This window comes from Heterodontus francisci, chromosome 4 (genome assembly GCF_036365525.1).
Source record: "Heterodontus francisci isolate sHetFra1 chromosome 4, sHetFra1.hap1, whole genome shotgun sequence".
In the NCBI taxonomy this organism is placed as follows: Eukaryota; Metazoa; Chordata; class Chondrichthyes; order Heterodontiformes; family Heterodontidae; genus Heterodontus; species Heterodontus francisci.
In genome coordinates, this window is record NC_090374.1 from 115,036,207 (window position 1) to 115,058,228 (window position 22,022).

Genomic DNA, 22,022 nt, shown 5'->3' on the forward strand with positions numbered 1-22,022 from the left:
CAGGTTAATAGGGTGGTGAAAAAGGCATATGGGACACTTGCCTTTATCAATCGAGGCATAGATTACAAAAGCAGGGAGGTCATGTTGGAGTTGTACAGAACTTTGGTAAGGCCACAGCTGGAGTACTGTGTGCAATTCTGATCGCCACATTATAGGAAGGATGTGATTGCACTGGTGGGGGTGCAGAGGCGATTCACCATGATGTTGCCTGGGATGGAACATTTAAGCTATGAAGAGAGGTTGGATAGGCTTGGGTTGTTTTCACTGGAGCAGAGAAGACTGAGGGGTGACCTGATCGAGGTGTACAAGATTATGAGGGGCATGGACAGGGTGGATAGGGAGCAGCTGTTCCCCTTAGTTGAAGGGTCAATTACAAGGGGTCACAGGTTTAAGGTGAGGGGCGGGAGGTTTAAGGGGGATTTGAGGAAGAACTTTTTTACCCAGAGGGTGGTGACGGTCTGGAATGCCCTGCCTGGGAGAGTGGTAGAGGCGGGTTGCCTCACATCCTTTAAAAAGTACCTGGATGAGCACTTGGCACATCATAACATTCAAGGCTATGGGCCAAGTGCTGGCAAATGGGATTAGGTAGACAGGTCAGGTGTCTTTAATGCATCGGTGCAGACTCGATGGGCCTCTTCTGCACTGTATTATTCTGTGATTCTGTGAAGTTAGCAAATGTAGCACCACTATTCAAGAGAAGCGGGAAAGAGAAAACAGGGAACTACAGACCAGTTAGGCTGACATCAGTTATTGGAAAAATGCTGGAATCTACTATTAAAGTAGTCTTAAACAATACAGTTAGAAATTCATAGTATGATCAGACAGAGTCAACATGGTTTTACTAAAGAGAAACCATAAAGACAAATTTATTAGAGTTTTTGAGGATGTAACTAGTAGGGTAGATAAAAGGTAGTCAGTAGATGTAGTATATTTGAATTTCCAAAAGGCATTCAATAAGGTGCTACATAAAAGGTTAATAGACAAGATAAGGGCTCATGGAGTTGGGAGTAATATATTAGCACAGATGGAGGATTGGTTGACTGACAGGAAGCAGAGTGTAGGAATAAATGGGGCATTTTCAAGTTGGCAGGCTGTAACTAGTGGAGTGCCAGAAGGATCAGTGCTGGGACCTCAACATTTTACAATCTATGTTAATGATTTAGACAAAGAGACTGAGAGTAATGTATCTAAGATTGTTGACCATACAAAGCTATGTGAGAATGTAAGCTGCGAGGACACAGAGGTTGCAAAGACATATAGACAGGTTAAGTGAGTGGAAAACAAGGTGGCAGACAGTGTATAATGTGGCAAAGTGTGGGATTATTTGGTAACAATAGAAAAGCTGAATATTTTTAAAAGGCGTGAAACTTTTCATGTTGATGTTGAGAGAATCTAGATGCAAGGAACACAGAAAATTCTAATCAAACGTCACATTAACTGAAACAGTAACTCTTTTTCTCTCTCCAGAGATGTTGCCAGACCTACTAAATATTTCCAGCATTTTCAGTTTTTATTTCAGATTTCCAGCATCTGCAGCATTTTGCTTTTGCAGAAAGATAGCATGCAAGTACAGCAAGCAATTAGGAATGCAAATGGTACGTTGGCTTTTATTGTAAGGGGTCTGGAGCACAACAAGGAAACCTTGCTACAACTGTATACGGCTTAGTGAGCCCACACCTTGAGTACTGTGTGCAGTTTTGGTCTCCATATCTAAGGACCAATATTCTTGCCTTTGAGGCGGTACAGCAAAAGTTCACTAGATTGGTTCCTGGGATGAGAGGGTTGTCCTATGATGAGCGGCTGAGTAAATTAGGCCTATACTCTCTGGAGTTTAGAAAAATGAGAGGTGATCTCATTGAAACATATAAGATTTTTGAAGAGGATTGACAAGGTAGACACAGAGATTATTTCCACTTGCTGGGGAATCAAGAACACGGGGCATAATCTCAGGATAAGGGTTCAACTATTTAGAACTGAGATGAATCTTTTCTCTACTTCAGAAGGTTGTGGATGCTCCATCATTAAATATATTCAAGACTGGGATAGATAGATTTTTGATCTTTTAGAGAATCAAGGGATATGGGAAGCAAGCTGGAAAGCGGAGTTGAGGCAGAAGAGATCATACTGAATGGCGGAAGGGGCTCGAGGGGCCATATGGTCACGCCTATTTCCTGCTCCTATTTCTTATGTCCTTAGGATGAAAAATCACTTGGGGCAGAGGCTGAGGGAGGAAGGCAGCAAAGATAATTCGGTGAGAAAATTTTATGGTACTCGGGTAGAGAATGAAGATTTTAAATAAGAGGCCAGAAGGGTAAACATGGTGAGTTCCTCAAAAGGAAGAGAAAGTGTTGGAGGAGTAGAACAACTTGTGATTTGGTGATAAGAGGCACACAGCTACTGCAGCAGTCCGGGTTGGACAAGTGGTGGAAGGTATAGCAGAATTCATTTTGAGGGAAGATGCCATCACCCTTCAGCCAAATTTCTGTCAAGACCTTGATGTCGATGCAATCATCCACAATAAACTCATGTATGGCAAGTGCCTTGTTCAGAAGTAAATAGGCAATCTGGAGGGAGATGTGAAGAAGGGTGATGTTAGCTGATTTGTTGGCTAAGTCCACAGGGTCAGCACTATGAGGGGTGAGTTGAACGTGAAGTTCAGCAAGATTAGACCCCAGCAGGCGAGCTGCATGGAAAGGTTACGAGAGAGTAGGATGGGCAGTTGGGATTGCTGTTCGTAAGGAAGGAGCATCAAGTGCCTCAGTAAGCTTTTCGGAGGATGCCATGAGAGGTACAGAGAGAAGCTGTAGACTTATTTAAGAGGGAGTGAAGTGTGGGATGATGGCAGAAGAGTAGGAAGGTCGAGGAGTACTGAAGGGTTTGGGTAGGGGGTTTGGGAGGGCAGTACCTGAGAGGGAAGAAATGAAAGGAGGCAAGACAACAGGAGGGTTAAAGAGAAGTTTAAAAAAAAAAGTGGGGAAGCGGTAATAGAAGTGATGGGCTCACTTCTGGAGCAGTAGACAAAATGTGTATGTGAATGGACAAAGGGAAAACTCAAGTTACAGTGGCCTGGTTAAACAGCAATTACTAGGTTGCACAAAACCTGGTAATAAGCGAGGGATAGGAGACAACAGCCTGACTGGGATCAGCTAACACAGCCACAGGTCAAGGTTCGAGTCTGAAACCCCTTTCTTTGAAATCAAAATGAGTCAATACCACATTCTTGCTGAGTTTTAGTTTTTGTGAGAAATTCTTTTCTCAAAGTGTTTAATTTACAAAATATATACACCGTTAAGACATTTTTTCATTAAAGGCAAACCAGTAGATTGCATTTGGAAAAAGTATGTTTTATGGAATATCAGCCATTTATTTGAATGCAGAAAAGGGAGCACACTTAGGCTACTTTGCATGCAAAGCAGATATTGAGGGATTGGTAATGCTGGGAACAGGATTTTGTATTTATAAGGATCAGAAATTCTTCACTTCAACAGTTAAAGGGAAGTGACAACTGACATATTTATCTGCAGTCAGCTACACAATATTTCAATAGCAACTGTGGCTTAGATTATAGTTAAAAATTGGCCTCAAATCTGCTGGGCTGGAAGGGGAGGAGAAATGGAAAACCAAAATCAGGCAGAGGTCCTACTCCTAATCGATATCCAGCTGCAAGTAGACATCAAAATGGAGGTCAAGAAAATATGTGGTTGAATAATCTGCGAGCACTAAAGGCAGATGTGAAAAATGGCTATTTGGGCAAATGATGCCCCAAGAACTGTATTTCAACATAGAGTCAATGGCTTATAGAATAGGGAGAGAAGAAAACTGTAAATGGGATAATTTAACCACAGCTGATGATCCTTACCACAATAAGCAAATTTTAGGGACAGAACACAGCTTTCATGGAGGTGCAGTTGGTATTTGTCTGGTTTGGTTACGTGCAGCACTTCTACATTGCTGCTCTCCATCCCCACAGCCAGCCATTCCCCAGTAGGACAGTATCCGAGAGAGAAGATCTTTAAAGCAAAAAATTGAAAATGAATGTTCCATTGGAAATTATGCTCTAAAATCCTATGAAACAGATATTACAAATGTACTGAACAGTGATAGGTACACAGTAATGGTTATAATATCAAAGTTTCATTTGCTCCTTTTCAGCAATCTATTCAACAGTTACAATTCAGTTTTATACACTCAGAATTAACCTGGCAATCTTTGTGTAATTTACAGTGGTTTGGAAACAAGGCCATCAATAGCTGAATTATCGCAATAAAATGCTATTTGAAATAGAGATTGCCATTCAGCAGTTAGAAAAATATTTTATTACTGGTTTTGAAAAAGGGATAGTTCCAAATGAACGTGTAGTCTTCCAGCACCTTGCACAGATGATCATTGTTCATGTGAGCCAGGACAAAGTAAGGAAACTACTTTATAGTGAACCACAGCTGAGCGCATCTTGCGCTCAACCAATATTTTCACACATGCAGAAGTCACTGGATATTAATTAGGAGTAGAAACACTGTTTGATTTCTTCCTCCTCACTAGCCAGGAGAAACTGAGGCCACTTGTAAAGTTCCACTGGGCAACATCTCTACTAATGTCTGAGATCCATCAATGCAGAGCAAGGGACTCTCCTTGTGGCTCCATGTGCTGCATCTACCATGAGCCAAAGTAGCCTAGTCATGTTCATCTATTGTTCATCCAATTCTTCACTCTCCATGGAAAGATTTTAGAACTTTTGCAGTTCTGAACAACTGCAACATTTATGTATTAGGAAAAAACCCATTGTGACCTTTCATTTAAAATTGATCTCACCTTCCTCCCAACACCACCCCCCACTCGCCCGGCCCCATCCCAACAGCTATGCAAGACCTGTGACTGAAGAAGTATGGGGGGGAGGGGGTGTAAAGGTGGAGTAGTGAGGTGGCAGATCTGCTTTCAGATTTGTATCAGTACTCTCAACTAGCCAAAAGGAAATGTGTGCAACAGCAGCCTGGGGAGAACTTTCCAAATTAATTTTCCCCTTTCCTTTGAGGTCGCACAAAACGTTTGCTTGGTGCTTTCCTGTACCAGAGATTGGAAATTTGGTACTGGTGAGTGTAAGAGGACAGAAAAAAAGGAAACCACCTGCTGTAAATAGATCATTCACTCTTGAATTGGTTTGGAACAAGTTATTATTCTAATCAATTCCTCTATCCACATTCTCTCACCATTCCCACGTTTCAGGATAGACTTGAGATTACAACATATAAATCTACAGGGTTAGGTTAAGAATCTGTTCTTTAGCTTCAGACCAATCTGCTGATGGATTGTTCAAAGAAAACCGTTCCCATCATATTAACATTTAGATTGCTTCAAAATCTGGTACATCAGTCACACCTTTACGTGGCTTTTTATCAAAAGTTGCACTGGTAAACTTAAAAATCATAAAAACCCAAGAGAAGGTCCAACCAATGCATTTGTAATAATTTTTTTTATCTCTTTACATATTTCATACACAAATACTCATTGCAGTTCTGGGCTGCAGGAATAAACCATTAGCCAAAGGATTATAGAAGTGATCAAAAACATCAGCTGTGTGCTTTACTTAACAGACACGAGCTTATTTTATAGACAGAAAACAACAGTCAATCTGTACATGATGCCTTTAATTTTTTTAAAGATTGAAAACATTAACTTATTTTGTCCATGGTTTATGAAGTCAGTGAAGTTAATTCTCTAGTGTAATCATCTGCTGACACATGCTGATGACTATAATCTGCTGATGGTAATTGGTGAGAAATTGCTGCTACTTTCTCACAAGTGATTATTTTTCAATTGTAGTTATGATTCAGTTCAAGACATACAAAGAAATTAGTGTTAGCTTTAGATCCCCAAATACCTGGGACGTGAAGTCATGCTGCTGTAGCTGCCTTCCTTCTCTGAGGTCCCAGGATCTTACCGTGTTGTCTAAACCTCCCGTCCAAAGCTTGGTGCCATCATTTGAAATGTCAATACAGCTGGCTCCATCTGTGTGACCCTGGAATTGCCTGATTAAACAAACAAAATAGAATAAAGATTTCCTCCACAAGCCTTAGATAAACACAATTATGTTGTTAGTTTTGGACTCTAGATCAACATGTTTCTCCACTGTCTGGTATTGCATTTTGTTAAACAAACCACAGCAGGGCATAACATTAGTTCATGATCTACGATGTGCAAATATTACCCAGGTGCAACAAGCCCAAAGCAAAATAGCTCTTCTCTGTAAAATTATGTCAGTCAAAATACAGTTGTAACAAACACATTGTTTCCTCCCTAATCAAAGTTAGTACCACACACATTTTGTTAAAGTCATACTTTGCTTACTCAAAGTATCTCAGAATTACATACAAGGAATAGCTCCTACTAATTTAATTATGATGATTTGCATCTAGTGGCACTTTTAGATTATAAAAGTGCTCCCTATGGAGCAGTACTCAAACAAGACATGTGCCCTTTGTGTACTCTTCTTCATTATTACTGCTCCAAATCAAGACCAGGCACCTATGATTCTGACAGTTAAAAGGATAGGGATGTAGCTTTGTGATTTTAGTGTTAACGAGCCATCTAATAGCAGTTCAAGACCCACAAAAAGACACAACTTTGAAGGTAGAAGCGTTGCATATCTGATACTCATTTAACTAACAATATAAAACAGCCATAACACCGGCAAATCACATCCCCGGTGGTCAGCCATTTAAATTGTTAAAAAAAAAATTGACTTGACTACAGTCAATATATGAAAGAGGGCCAAGTTTATTCTAAAATATTACTTTTTAAGCACATATCTATAATCATATTTTCAACACCTTCCAATGTAACCATCTGCACAGAATTACAGAAATCCAGTTTCCACTATTAAACACTTACCTGACTAATGTCTGATTGTGCAGATCCCAGACAGCGATATTACCATCACTACAGCAGGAGAAACAGACCTTGGAGTCAGGGCTGATAGCTAAAGCATAGCAGGCAGGAGCAGAGGATGTCAACTCTGCCTTTATACGTGGAGTTGGAGCTGCCAGGTCCCAAATAGATAACGTGCTGGCTTCCCCACCAACAATCAAGGTACATCCATCAGGTAACAACTTGCACGATCGGATATAATTGTCTCTGTTCTGTGGAAAAAAACAAAGCAAGGTTCAGTGTGTTACCTCGGATTCAGTAAAGTATATTCAAGCCTTTTGTTTGGCAAAATGCAACAAAAACTCAGCAAGCTGGAAAAACTGCCAGTAATCACTTTCAAGACTGAATGTTTACATAGACATGAGCTTTCAAAGTGGGCATGCTCCAGGCACCAGTGTATTTTGCACACCAGCCATATTTGTGGTTTAAATAAGACTGATAATTTAGTGCTGAGTTATGGTCAGTGTAAATTTTCACTGTTTCCACATGGTGACCAAGAGGCAAAGACTTTATCTGATCAGCCAGAGTTGGATAACATTTTCTAATGTTCCTTAAACCAAGTCTTCTTGATCCAATAATTCACCCGCAAGTTTACCTTGAATTCCAATACATCCATAAAAATGTCTTCATACCAGTTCAGTTCTCCATTTACAAACAGAAAAAGTTATTAAGTTGTAAAAGTTACTTGGTTCCTTCAATGAAAGTGTGGTGGTCCCTTTAGATTTTCTTATGATACCTTGTGGTCAGCCACATGTAATTATAATAAATTCCTCATCTGTACAAATGGTTTCAATGACCACAGCTGAAATCTGGGCTGAAAAAACAGATTTCTGGAAGTGCTAATACATGAAGCAAGCAGTCTGTGTTTGTTTTATCCTTGTACCTTACAATCAGTGCTGCATTACTGAGCAATTCTTTCCAACAAGGCAGATGTTGAAATTTATCACTTAGCTACTCCGGGTATTCAGTTGATCATTTTCCCCAAAAAATCTAAAGCTACATACAAAGATTCAAACTTGTTGACAGTAAGCTGCTCTATAAGCACAGAAAAAAAACCTCACTTTTTATATTAAAACTTCTAAACAATTCTTGCCCCCCCCCCACCCCATAGTTTAAAATGTCACAAAGGATGCCTGAAATTTGGATAAACTCACATTAGATAATAATATTTCAATCCCATAGCTTCCAACATTAGAACACATCAAGAGTACAACTACACAAAGGATTGGACATCTTTCATTCAATAATAAAAGAATCAGATTGTAAAATATTTTGCCACTCTAAATTGGAGACAAAGGTTGGCAGGAAAAATGGTAGCTGAACAATGGGCTACCTTCAAAGAAGAGATAGTTCAGGCACAGTCAAGGTATGATCCCTCAAAGAGGAAAGGTAGGGTGAACAAATCCAGTGCTGCCTGGATGACAAAAGAGGTAGAGATTAAGAAAAAGAAGAAAAAATGTGCTTATAACAAATGCCAGATAGAAAACACTATCGAGAATCCTGCTGAATATAGAAGGTCCAGAGGGGAAGTGAAAAAGCCAATAAGAGAAGCAAAGAGAGAGCATGAAAAGAGACTGACATCTAACATTAAAGGGAATCCCAAAGTTTTCTACAGACATATAAATAGTAAAAGGGTGGTACAAGGAGGAGTTGGGTCAATTACGGACCATAAAGGGGATTTACGCATGGAAGCAGAGGGCATAGCTGAGGTATTTAACGAATACTTTGTATCTGTCCTTATCATGGAAAAAGATGCAACCCAGGCAATGGTGAAAGAGGAGATAATTCAGACACTAGAAGGGTTTAAAATTGATAAGGAGGTGGTATTGGATAGGCTCTCTGTACTTAAAAGATAGTCACATGGACAAATGTAGGTTAATTGAAGAAAGCCAGCGTGGATTTCTTAAGAGAAAAATCATGTTTGACTAACTTGCTGGAGTTTTTTAAGGTGGTAACAGGGTTGATGAGGGCAATGCAGTTGATGTGGTGTACAGGGACTTTCAAAAGGCGTTTGATACAGTGCCACACAACAGACTTGTGAACAATGTTATAGCTCATGGAATAAAAGCGACAGTAGTAACATGGATATGGAATTAGCTGAGTGAAGATATGATGGAAATCACACCTGCCAAATGGAAACATATTAATTTTGTCATATGGGACACTACTTGAAACTTTTTTTTACTGGACATTGCACATAACTTGTTTAAAAAAAACCAACAGAGCTAACCAGCTGAAAACATGGTTGCACATTTGCATTCTGAGAGACAGTTGAATAGAGAGACAATGGGGGTGCTTACTGATTCAATTAGCAAGATTGGTCTGGGCAATAGTGATGATCCACATCTTGTCTGTGTAAGAGCCAGAACTCCACCCCCCATCTAGTGTGCCTAGAAAGCTTTGAAGTCCAGCAACCGCAACCTGCAAGAAGCTGCTGTTTCAAACAAAGAAAGGGTCACATGACTTACCTGCTGGCCAGACTGGGGGCCTTTTTTGAATTGTGCCACACAGACTGCGATTTGAACAGAAAGAAGGAAGGTATTCCTTTCTCTGTCTCTCTCTCTCCATCAGAGTCCCAGGAAAGCCAGGGTGGCAGCATAAGCCTCAAGACTACAGAACTTTACAGGTGACCCCATGAAGTCAATTGAAACCTCTCTTCAGCCTTCTGGTATCAGAGAAGCAAGTCCGAAAGTGTGCACTGGGCCCCAGCGAGAATTCCAAGCCCTCAGCTTCAACTAAGGACTTTACATCAAAGATAAAAGACAGTAACTGAATTCCAACTATTGGCAACCCTACATCAGCACCCACCCCCAATTCTTTCTTCCCCTCTGTATCTATTTGTGTGTGCCTCTCGTTGTATGCATGCTAGCGTGGTTGCGTCGCGTATCTTAGTAATTTTAACCGAGTTAGGTAATAAGGCTAATAATATTACATCTTTCTTGTTTAAACCTAAGAAAACCTGTCTGATTGGTTCATTTGCAATTACAATTAGAGAGCAGTGAGCAAAGGCTCACTGAGATCGTAAGCTAAAAACTGTGTTTTAAACGATAAACCCTGTTATGGTCAAACCAGAAAAGGGGCAAAAGAGAAGTCTGAGACCCCTTCCTCACTTGGTCGTAACAGAAATTTGGGGGCTAGCGTCTGGATTGGACCCAAAGACAAACAATAAATTGGAAGTGGGAAATCAAATTGATCCCAATCAAAAATGAAAAGACTTCAATACAGGTTTTCTTGTGGTTGTGTGTGCTGGAATACTAATATTTCCATGACCAAAGTCAGTACCTTCCAAAGCCAATGTGAAATAACTTGGGATAAGTTAAGGGCACTATCTATGGAGGAGTTGAGGAATATGGCTGAGCAGTGTGGGATCACTTTCTGTGCCAAAGCTAGGAAATCTGAACTCCTAAGACTAGTGGCCAACCATTTTTCCCTCGAATCTGAAGAATCAGAGGCAAGGTTAGAATTCGAGTCAGACAGGGTAATATTAGCAAAGATACAATTGGAACAGAAGAAACTTGAATTATAAGACAGGGAGAGGGAGAAAGGGAGACAGAGGAGAGAGAAATGAGAGAGAAGAGGGAGAGAGAGAGAGAAAGAAATTTCCAGAAGACAGGAGGAAAGAGAGCTGAGGTGGCTTGAATTAATTAGGGGACGGTCAGAGTAACCCCAGTGAAAGCATGAACAACATGGAGAATATAAGTAATGCGGGGCTGTGTGCTGAGTTTTTAACATTTTCTCAATTGATTCCAAAATTCAATGAGGGAGACGTGGAAGCATTTTTTGTACCTTTTGAAAAACTGGCAAACCAGTTAAAATGGTCGGCAGAGAGCTGGACTCTCCTGCTGCAAAGCAAGTTAACTGGAAAAGCCCATGAGGTTTATTCCCTGTTGTTACATGAGAGTTCATTAAATTATGAACTGACTAAAAATGCTATCCTCGGGGCATATGAGCGCGTACTGGAAGCTTACTGCCAGAAGTTCCGAACCCTCCGGAAACAAGCTGATCAAACATACTTGGAGTTTGAGAGGAGTAAGCAGCTGGCTTTTGACCAGTGGTTGAGGGCTCTTAAAGTACAGCCGACCTATGAAAACCTCAGACAGGTAATTCTCCTCAAGGAATTTAAAAACTCTCTCCCCCTCCATAAAGACCCATGTGGAGGAACAAAAAGAACACACAGCGAGGCAAGCCGCAGTTCTGGCTGATGAGTTTCTCTAATATACAAGTTGGTTCCCCAGGGGAACACCTTCCCTAGACACCCCCACAACCCCAAAAAGGAAAAAAGAGGTGGAAGGGTAATATGAGCCCAGCAGTCCTGGGACAGAAAGAAAGGCAGGACACACAGGGGGCCCTCCTCAAGCCAAGAAGGATGGTGCTGAAAGCAAGAGTGAGACCCGGAGGCCTGTGTATTTCCATTGTAATGAGGCAGGTTATCTAAGAGCTGACTGCTGGAAACTAAGGGGAAAGCCTGTAGAGTTGATCAGGGCACACCCGCTCAGTGAAGGAGAAGGGACCCTGCTGGAAAGCAGAGCTGAGCAGGCTGAGGCTTTAAATACAGCAGTAAGGTCCAGTGGACCTACTGCTGAGTGTGTGGAAAAGGTACTAGGATCTCTGAAGGCTATTAGGATTTTGTATCCCAAGGGAGTGTCACCCCATAATCCCTTGAGTGGGACAAGCAAGCCCGTAATTATACTCAGGGATACAGAGGTCACCCAATTCCTTTTACTGGGAAAAGGCCTGACTTTTCTCCCCAGAGAGTGCAGTGAACACCAGAATGGTGTGAATGGTATTGGAGAGCAGTGTACGCCCATACCTTTACACCAGGTGCACTTGGAGTGCGACCTAATTTCGGGACGGGTAGGGATTGTCCCTAGTTTACCTGTGGACGGGGTTGACCTGCTCCTAGGTAAAGATCTGGTGGGGGCAAAGGTGGTAGCTTCCCCAGTAGTGAAAGAGGGACCGCAGGAGGTCAGAGAGACAGCACAGTGGCAGGAGACGGTCCCCTGCAGTTCCCCTGAATTTGTAGTGTACCGGGCCATGGCCAAACCTGCTCCTCCAGAGGAGACTGAACTAGCACTGCAGGCAGATGACCATGAGGTCTGTCTGTCTGAAACTTTCTTTGGAAAGTTAGAGGAACCAAGGAATGGATTAAATAAGACTCAGCGAGCCGACCCAGTATTGAGAGAGTTAGCACAGGCTGCCCACACTGAAATTGGAGCAGAGGGAGTCCCTGATTGCTAGTATTTAAAGAATAAGGTACTGATGATGAAGTGGAGTTCTCCTCACAGACCTGAGGACAAAGAGTGAACAGTGGTTCACCAGTTAGTTGTGCCACAGAGGTACCGGAGCTAATGATTAAGAATGGCCCATGAGTTGACAATGGCTGTACATGTCGGTATACAACAAAACAACAAAGCCTGCATAAGTCAGCAGTTTGACTGGCCAAAACTCCACAAAGATGTGGTGGAGTACTGTAGGAGTTGCCACATGTGCCAGATTGAGGGGAAACCCCAACCTACAGTGAAGTCTGCACCCCGAATTTCTGCACTGACATTTGGAGCACCCTCCAGCAGAGGGCTGGTGAACTGCAAGGGACCCCTACTGAGAACAAAATGGGACAGACAGGAACAGGTCTGGCAGAGATTGAGAGAGAAAGGGGACAAAAAGGACAAAGAGGAAAGGTTAAAGGAGGTCTGGAAGGATTCCCAATGAAAACCCCTACTGTCCAGTCAGACAACCCCAAAATGTTGGAAAATTTAGACCTCACATCCAACGTAAAGGTAGACAACCAAAGCACCCTATCAGCGTCGCTAACAGCATTTGCAGAAACCTGCAGGGACATAGAAAGTCCTCAAGAGGGCAGAGAAGCAGTGAGGGTGATGCCTCACCTAGTTGAACGCCACAGGGGAGTGCAGTAGGATTTGGACAAATACCTGCAAGCAGGAATGTCCCAGAGGACAAAGGGAAGATCAGCAAAGAATCTACCCCCACAGTCAGGAAAAAAAGGAACTAACAATACCCTGGTGAAAAGCACTTGCATGACTCACCAGAGCACTGAAAGTGGGGTCAGAGTAGATCCACCCACTGCAGACTCCCATGATCAACGCTCCAAACCAAGGCTAATTAAATCTACCCATCCCCCCTCGCAGGCCCCAATAGGAACAAAGGCACCCTAGACAATCATGGAAACGTGCAAGCCTCAAACCTCCCCAAAATTCACATGTTTATTGGAATTCCCATTCCCAATGTATTGCAAGTTAATAGTGAAGAAACTTTAAACCCCTTGGGCAACACAAATATCGCAGACCCACCTCAAGGAAAAGGGGCAGTTTAAAGCAGCACTGCTACAAGGAAAAGACGGACTGAAACAATTTAAGATTTCTGAATGAATGAGAGAAATACATGTGTGCTTTCCTGTATTTTCTTTTCCTTCTATCTTAAAATGAAATGCTTCCATAATGTCGCATTTCATTCAGCAACGGATGGAAATCACAAATGGAAACATTAATTTTGTCATATGGGACACTACTTGAAACTTTTTTACTGGACATTGCACATGACTTGGTTAAAAAAACCAACAGAGTTAACCAGCTGAAAACATGGTTGCACATTTGCATTCTGAGAGTTGACTAGAGAGACATTGGGAGTGCTCTTGCTTTTCCTGATATATATTAGACCTTGGTGTACAGGGCACAATTTCAAAGTTTGTGGATGATACGAAACTTGGAAGCATTGTGAACTATGAGGAGGATGGTGTAGAACTGCAAAAGGACAGACAATTTGGTGGAATAGGTGGACAGTTGGTAGATGAAGTTCAATGTAAAGAAATGTGAAGTGATTCATTTTGGTAGGAAGAACATGGAGAGACAATATAAAATAAAGGGTACAATTCTAAAGGGGGTGCAGGAGCAGAGGGACCTGGGCATATACGTGCATAAGTCATTGTAGGTGGCTTACGAACATATGAATTAGGAGCAGGAGTAGGCCACTCGTGCCCTCGAGCCTGCTCTGCCATTCAACATCTGGCTGATCTGATTGTAAACTCAACTCCAAATTCCCACCTGCCCCCAATAACCTTTCACCCCCTTGCTCATCAAGAATCTATCTACCTCTGTCTCAAAAATATTCAAAGACTCTGCTTCCACCGCCTTTTGAGGAAGAGCGTTCCAAAGACTCACGACCCTCTGAGAGAAAAAGATTCTCCTCATCTCTGGCTTAAATGGGTGACCCCTTATTTTTAAACTGTGACCCCTAGTTCTAGATTCTCCCACAAGAGGAAACATCCTTTCCACATCCCCCGTCAAGATCCCTCAGAATCTTATACGTTTCAATCAAGTCGCCTCTTGCTGTCCTGAGCTCCAGCGGATGCAAGCCTAGCCTGTCCAAACTTTCCTCATGAGAAAACCCACCCATTAGTCTAGTAAACCTTCTCTGAACTGTTTCCAACGCATTTACATCCTTCCTTAAATAAGGAGACCAATACTATAAACAGTACTCCAGATGAGGTCTCACCAATGCCCTGTATAACTGAAGCGTAACCACCCTACTTTTGTATTCAATTTCCCTCGCAGTAAACAACAACTTTCTATTAGCTTTCCTAATTACTTGCTGTACCTGCATATTAACCTTTTGTGATTCATGCATCTCAGAGCTCTGCAATCTCTCACCATTCAGATAATATAATTTTTTTATTCTTCCTGCCAAAATGGACAATTTCAAATTTACGCACATTATACTCCATTTGCCAGATCTTTGCCCACTCACTTAACCTACCTGTATCCCTTTGTAGCCTCCTTATGTCCGCTTCACAACCTACTTTCCTACCTATCTTTGTCTCATCAGCAAATTTAGCAACCTTTTCATAAAACAGTCTTAATTCCCTTTTGAATGCCTCAATTGAACCTGCCTCCACCGCACTGTCAGGCAGCACATTCCAGACCTTAACCACTCGCTGCATGAAAAAGTTTTTCCTCATGTCACTTTTGCTTCTCTTACCCATTACTCTAACTATCTGCCCTCTCATTCCCGATCCCTTTACGAGTGGGAACAGTTTCTCCCTATCTACTCTGTCTAGACCCTTCATGATTTTGAACACCTCTATCAAATCACTTCTCAGCTGGCTCTTTTCCAAGGAAAATAATCCCAACTTCTCCAATCTATCTTCATAACTGAAGCTCTTCAACCTGCCTCTGATGTAGTTTTGTATTCGAGAAAATGTGGAAATTGTAAAACAGTATGGAAACACAACTTAAAAAATTCTCACCAAGGCTTGCCTCGTCAATGGTTTTGCAAACGTAACAATCCTTTATTATTAGATTAAATTTCTTAAGAAATTGCAGGTGCGGATATATACTGGTGTCCAACCAAACCTTTCATAAATATTCAGTTTGATTTTTGCAGGTAAATCTGATTCACTTAGCTTTGATGGGGGAAATGGGAATATTCCAAAGTTCATGTTAAAAATGAACATCTGGAAACAGAACTCTCTGTTATTTCCTTATTTGTGAACAGACAGATATCTAGAATTGTTTCACATTTCCCTGATTAAATCTCAAAAGGAGGAACTGGATTTCAACAGTAGCTTACATTCACTTACCAAGCAGTCCAGCTGGGACACTGGGCTCTTGCTGCCAGGCTGGCTGATATCCCAGACCTTCACACAACCCTTCCCACCAGTGTACACATGTCTTGTGGGATTGCTGATGGTAACCGCGCACACAACTTCACCATGGCTCAGTGTGTTGATCTGCCGAGCATGTCTTGGGATCCCTGGTCCAATTAGGGCATCAGGAGGAAAAGGCACAGGCTGCATTTGTCCATCCGCAGTAACATGAAATGAATAGGCGCTATTTAGAAAAAGTTGAAAGAAAACAAAACTCAAGGATTTGGGCTAAGATCTGCTCAATACTATCCACACTTCTCAATATTTTTTGCTTACTGTTGCAAGTGATCGGTTTGCACACAATAAATTAACAGTTGACAACACTGGTACTTCTGTTTTTAAAAAAACCTAACAATAATGTTGCCATATTTCACCTACATGAAAAGGCTTGAGATTTTCTGGATTCAAAGAACATAAGAAATAGAAGCAGTAGTAGACCAGTCAGCCCCTCAAGCCTGTCCCACCATTCAATGAGATCATGGCTGATCTGTCCCAGGCCTTAACTCCTCTTTCAGGCCTGCTCCACACAACCCTCAACTCCCCGAGATTTCAAAAATCTATCTACCTCCTCTTTAAAGACATTTAGTGACCTAGCCTCCACAACTCTCTGAGGTAGAGAATTCCAGAGATTCACCACCCTCTGAGAGAAGAAATTCTTTTGCGTCTCAGTTTTAAATGTGTCACCCCTTATTCTGTAACTATGTCCCTTAGTTCGAGATTCCCCCACCAGTGGAAACATGTTCTCAACATCTACCGTCAAGCCCCTTTAGAATCTTATATGTCTCAATAAGATCACCTCTGATTCTTCTAAACTCCAATGAATAAAGGCCTAACCTGTTTAGCCGTTCTTGATAAGACAACCCCTTCATCCCAGGAATCAGCCTGGTGAACCTTTCCTGAACTGCCTCCAATGCTAGTATATCCTTTCTTAAATACGGGGACCACAACTGTACACAGTACTCCAGGTGTGGCCTCACCAACACCCTGTACAGTTGAAACAAGACTTCCCTATTTTTAAACTCTAACCCCCTGCAATAAAGGCCAAAATTCCATTTGCCTTCCTAATTACTTGCTGTACCTGCATGCTAACTTTTTGTGTTTTCTGTACAAGAACACCCAGATCCCACTGTTCTGCAGTATTTTGTAGTCTTTCTCCAACTAAATAATAATCTGCCTTTTTATTCTTCCTACCAAAGTGGATGACCTCACACTTTCCACATTGAACTCCATCTGCCAAGTTTTTGTCCACTCACTTAACCTATCTATATCCCTTTGCAGATTCTTTGTGTCCTCATCACAACATGCCTTCCCACCTATTTTTGTTTCGTCAGCAAATTTGGATACACTACACTCTGTCCCTTCCTCCAAGTTATAATATATAGATTGTAAATAGTTGAGGCCCTAGGACCAATCCTTGTGGCACTTCACTAGATACGGCTTTCCAACCTGAAAAAGACCCACTAATTCCGGCTCTCTGCCTTCTGTGTGTTAGCCAATCCTCAATCCATGCCAACACATTACCCCCAATACCCTGTCCATATATCTCAAAATGCAGCAGTCAGTGCAAGTCACAGAAAAGTAATAATTTAAAACCTGATCAATTTTTTGAACGATTATTCCTTTTAAGTCAACATCATTTTTGCAGTAAAAATCTTAAATTATCCAATAATTTGAATGAAGCAATGATCAGAGCACAACATGGGAATTCAATGATAAAAAATGAATTTTAACATAATTTGTGTTCAGTGACTGAATTAAGAGCAGACTGTACATATGTGGACAATGAAAATACTGCAACAGATCCAAAGTGTAAAAATATGCATTTTTACCTTCATTGATCTGAATTAAAATGGTTATAAATGTTTGCAAAAATGAACATTAGTGATATTACTACCTCAAAGAAAGCAAAAAAACTAACTTTCAATATTGAGAGAAGCAGAGGTCACAGATCTGAAACATTAACTTTGCTTCTCTCTCCACAGATGCTGCCAGACCTGCTGAGTATTTCCAGCACTTTTTGTTTTTGTTTCATATTTCCAGCATTCACAGAATTTTCCTTTTATTAACTTTCAATGTTAAGATTCAGAAAGGAAAACCAGGCTCAGTTTGTAATGTTAAGACAAACTATACGGACATTAATATATTTCTATTTGGAACAGAAGAATAATTTTCATTAGTTACTTACGGTTTTCCACCAGGGATCCCAGTCAAATTTGGCGGCATTCCAGGTACGCGCATGTGAGGATGAGGGTCGAACCCAACCTGTAATTAAAAACCAGTGGATAAACGAAGTAAAAAAATTCTAAAAACTGTAATCCATTCTTGGGGCCACAGTGCTTGTTGGGTTGTCTTTGGTCACTTATATACTGGCATTCATTTGGGTCTATGATTCTGCCAGTGGAATAAAGGAACTAGTTTTAGAAATACAAATGTGGGGAGTCACATTATCAACATGCTCTTCCACAATCCAAACCAAATAGTTCGGCCACACTTGGAATATTGCATGCAATTCTTGTCGCCACGCTACCAGAAGGACATGGAGGCTTTGGAGAGGGTACAGAAGAGGTTTACCAGGATGTTCCGAAGAAGGGTCACTGACCCGAAACGTTAACTCTGCTTCTCTTTCCACAGATGCTGCCAGACCTGCTGAGTGGTTCCAACATTTCTTGTTTTTATTTCAGATTTCCAGCATCCGCGGTATTTTGCTTTTATTTACCAGGATGTTGTCTGGTCTGGAGGACATTGGCTATGAGGAGAGGCTGGATAAACTCGGATTGTTTTCATTGGAACGACGGAGGTGGAGGGGCGACATGATAGAGGTTTACAAAGTTACGAGTAGCGTGGATAGTCAGAAGCTTTTTCCCAGGGTGGAAAAGTCAGTTACTAGGGGACATAGGTCTACGGTGCGAGGGGCAAAGTTTAGAGGGGATGTGCGAGGCAAGTTCTTGACACAGAGGGTGGTGAGTGCCTGGAACTTGTTGCCGGGGGAGGTGGTGGAGGCAGGTACGATAGCGACGTTTAAGAGGCATCTTGACAAATACATGAATAGGATGGGAATAGAGGGATACAGACACCGGAAGTGCAGAAACTTTTAGTTTAGACAGGCATCAAGATCGGCGCAGGCTTGGAGGGCCGATTGGCCTGTTAGTGTGCTGTACTGTTCTTTGTTCAAACAAATGCCCACAGAAAAGAGCTGTATAACTTCAAAGTCTTTCTTTTAAGAGTAACTAAGAAGTACAAAAATAACATTACAACTTTCCTACATTACAACTGTGACTCCACTGCAAAATTACTTAATTGACTGTAAAGTGTTTTGGGGTGTTCTGAGCTCATACAAGCCCTATATAAATACAAAATCTTTCTTTAACATCAACAGCATACATTTACATAGTACTTCCTATATATATAGAAAACTGATTTCTTTTGCACTTTCTGGAATGTCAACTTGGAACTGTTTTGTAATGAATTTTTTTTATATAGATTTTTATGAATAAAGTATATTTTGGGGAAAAAACTTCCTTTGCAAAAAAAAGTACTCCACAGAGGAAAATTAGTGTTAAAACAAAGGAGAGATTAGGAGCGGTTAACAAATGTTTTATCAAAGAGATGGGTTTTAAGGGGTTCTTAAAGGTGAAAAGGGAGGTGGGGAATTTAGGTATGAAATTGCAGAGTGCGAGACCTAGGCAGTTGAAGGGACAGCTACCAATGGTAGAGAAGATGTACAAGAGGCAGAGTAAGACTGGAGACAGTTACATAGATAAGATTGGACTAGACCATTAAAGTATTTAACAACATCAAGAAATTTAAATTGGAAGCCAATGTAGGCCAGCAGGGATGGGGTAATGGGTGAATGGGATTGGGTGTGGGATAAGATATAACTAGCAGAGTTTCGGATGAACTGATGCTTATGGTGGGTGGAGGATGGCAAGAAGACATAAGGGTTTCAGTGGCAGATGGGTTGAGGTTAACGGATGAGAGTTCCATCAGTGGAGGTGGGGATGGAGGCAGGCAACAAGATAAAGGCATCAGTAAAACTAAAAGTTCATCAAGAAAGGGACAATAATTTTATGGCAACTTGCATTTTTTTATTCTTTCATGGGATGTGGGCATCGCTGGCAAGACCAGCATTTGTTGCCCATCCCTAATTTCCCTTGAACTGAGTGGCTTACTAGGCCATTTCAGAAGGCAGTTAAGAGTCAACCACATTGCTGTGGGTCTGGAGTCATATGTAGACCACACCAGGTAAGGATGGTAGATTTCCTTCCCTAAAGGACATTAGTGAACCAGATGGGTTTTTGCGACTATCGATGATACTTTCATGGCATCATTACTGAGACTCGCTTTCAATTTCATATTTTTTATTAATTAATTGTATTTAAATGCCAACTGCCACGGTGGGATTTGGACCAATGTCCCCAGGTTTTAGCCTGGGCCTCTGAATTATTAGTTCAGTGATATTACCACTATGCCATCATGGTCCCAGGAGTCCCCGAGAATCTCTAAATGAGTACTAAACCACTGGGCCCGACTAGTATCATTTCACCTCTTAATTTCTTCCTACAGTTAGCCTATTATAACTTGATAGTCCAATGGATCTATTTCATTTTTCCCCTTCCAACTGAGGCTGAGGTATGCTTTCATGTGCCAGCAGTCTTCCGGTTATCTCACCAAAGTGGCCATGTTTCATGTATGAACCCAGTGAGTCCTTGCAGGGTATTTCACTAAGCCCATTTTACTTGTGTTCAGCATTCATGGGTGCTTTCCATCAATTGTAAGGAAGATGTACCCTGGCTGATTTCTCTCTACCTACTGCATGGGTAGTGAGTGACAGCCACTGATGCAACCCCACAGCCAACCTGGCAAAGCAACAATACAAATGGTTCCCAGTGAGCACTACAGTTGGTATCAGTGTCCTTAAGTTTGGGGATGAAGGTGATCACGGTTGCTCCTCTTAATTATGGTCCAATGCTTCCTGTTGGAAAGTGTAGGCACACAAAAATTTGGCAAAGTTGGGATTAAGCACAGCTGTAATGCCTGCCATGTCAAATAGCTTCCCAATACATGTTACATAGGCCCCAAAGAATGGTCATTTGAGAAGGGACTAGTGTTGCAAGCACCTATGGAACCCTGCTGCAGCATGGGCCACCATTTCAAAAGAGAGAAAACTGACAGTCTTGAGGTTGACAAGAAGTGCAAATATATCTAATGTGGAGTTTAATGCGGAGAAGTGTGAGGTGATTCACTTTGGAAGGAGTAACAGCAATGCAGAGTACTGGGCTAATGGGAAGATTCTTGGTAGTGTAGATGAGCAGAGAGATCTTGGTATCCAGGTACATAAATCCCTGAAAGTTGCTACCCAGGTTAATAGGGCTGTTAAGAAGGCATATGGTGTGTTAGCCTTTATTAGTAGGGGGATCGAGTTTCAGAGCCACGGGGTCATGATGCAGCTGTACAAAACTCTGGTGAGGCCGCACCTGGAGTATTGCGTGCAGTTCTGGTCACCGCATTATAGGAAGGATGTCGAAGCTTTGGAAAGGGTGCAGAGGAGATTTACTAGGATGTTGCCTGGTATGGAAGGAAGGTCTTACGAGGAAAGGCTGAGGGACTTGGGGTTGTTTTCGTTAGAGAGAAGGAGGAGGAGAGGTGACTTAATAGAGACATACAAGATAATCAGAGGGTTAGATAGGGTGGATAGTGAGAGTCTTTTTCCTCGGATGAGGATGGCAAACACGAGGGGACATAGCTTTAAGTTGAGGGGTGAAAGATATAGGACAGATGTCAGAGGTAGTTTCTTTACGCAGAGAGTAGTAGGGGCGTGGAACGCCCTGCCTGCAACAGTAGTAGACTCGCCAACTTTAAGGGCATTTAAGTGGTCATTGGATAGACATATGGATGTAAATGGAATAGTGTAGGTCAGATGATCGGCGCAACATCGAGGGCCGAAGGGCCTGTACTGCGCTGTAATATTCTAATTCTAATTCTAATTCTAATAATCTCAAACAGAATTCATGACATTACTAAAAAAACAGAGTCACCGACTTGACATCATTTCAATATATTAAGACCGAAGTTCATTTAAGACCACACCAGTTGCAATTTTAATTTTATGTTTTACAGTAAGTTATCCCTGGTCAAAAGAATTGCAATAATTAAGGACCATGAAAACAATAATCACCTCAGGAAAAAAAATTAAATTACAAGTACTTGTATTATCTCTAGTTTTATGCTCAAATGAGGAACCATAACCATTTATAGAAATCCTAAAGAACATGCTTAAATCTAATTCATTCAAAAAAAACAACAGCAGTTTTAAAAGTCTTGTTTAAAGATGTTTATTATGGGATGTCGAGGAAGGACAACAATAGTTTATTATGGCTCTTGCAAGTTTTGCATAACGGACCATGAGCACAAGTTGGGAATATTATTAAAGCAAAATATTGCA

General features: G+C 41.5%; 1 protein-coding gene across 3 annotated transcripts in view; it reads right to left on the bottom strand.

Annotated features, from left to right (window-relative positions):
- LOC137369201 (transducin-like enhancer protein 1) overlaps positions 1–22,022 on the bottom strand; it is a 159,279-nt gene that overhangs the window by 6,094 nt on the left and 131,163 nt on the right. For all 3 annotated transcript variants that reach the window (XM_068030011.1, XM_068030013.1, XM_068030010.1), the window contains exons 14-18: positions 17,766–17,842; positions 15,515–15,764; positions 6,886–7,133; positions 5,876–6,023; positions 3,860–4,010 (exon numbers count right to left, since the gene is read on the bottom strand). In XM_068030011.1, coding sequence (XP_067886112.1) covers positions 3,860–4,010; positions 5,876–6,023; positions 6,886–7,133; positions 15,515–15,764; positions 17,766–17,842 — 874 coding nt within the window. The remainder of the gene's footprint in view (positions 1–3,859; positions 4,011–5,875; positions 6,024–6,885; positions 7,134–15,514; positions 15,765–17,765; positions 17,843–22,022) is intronic.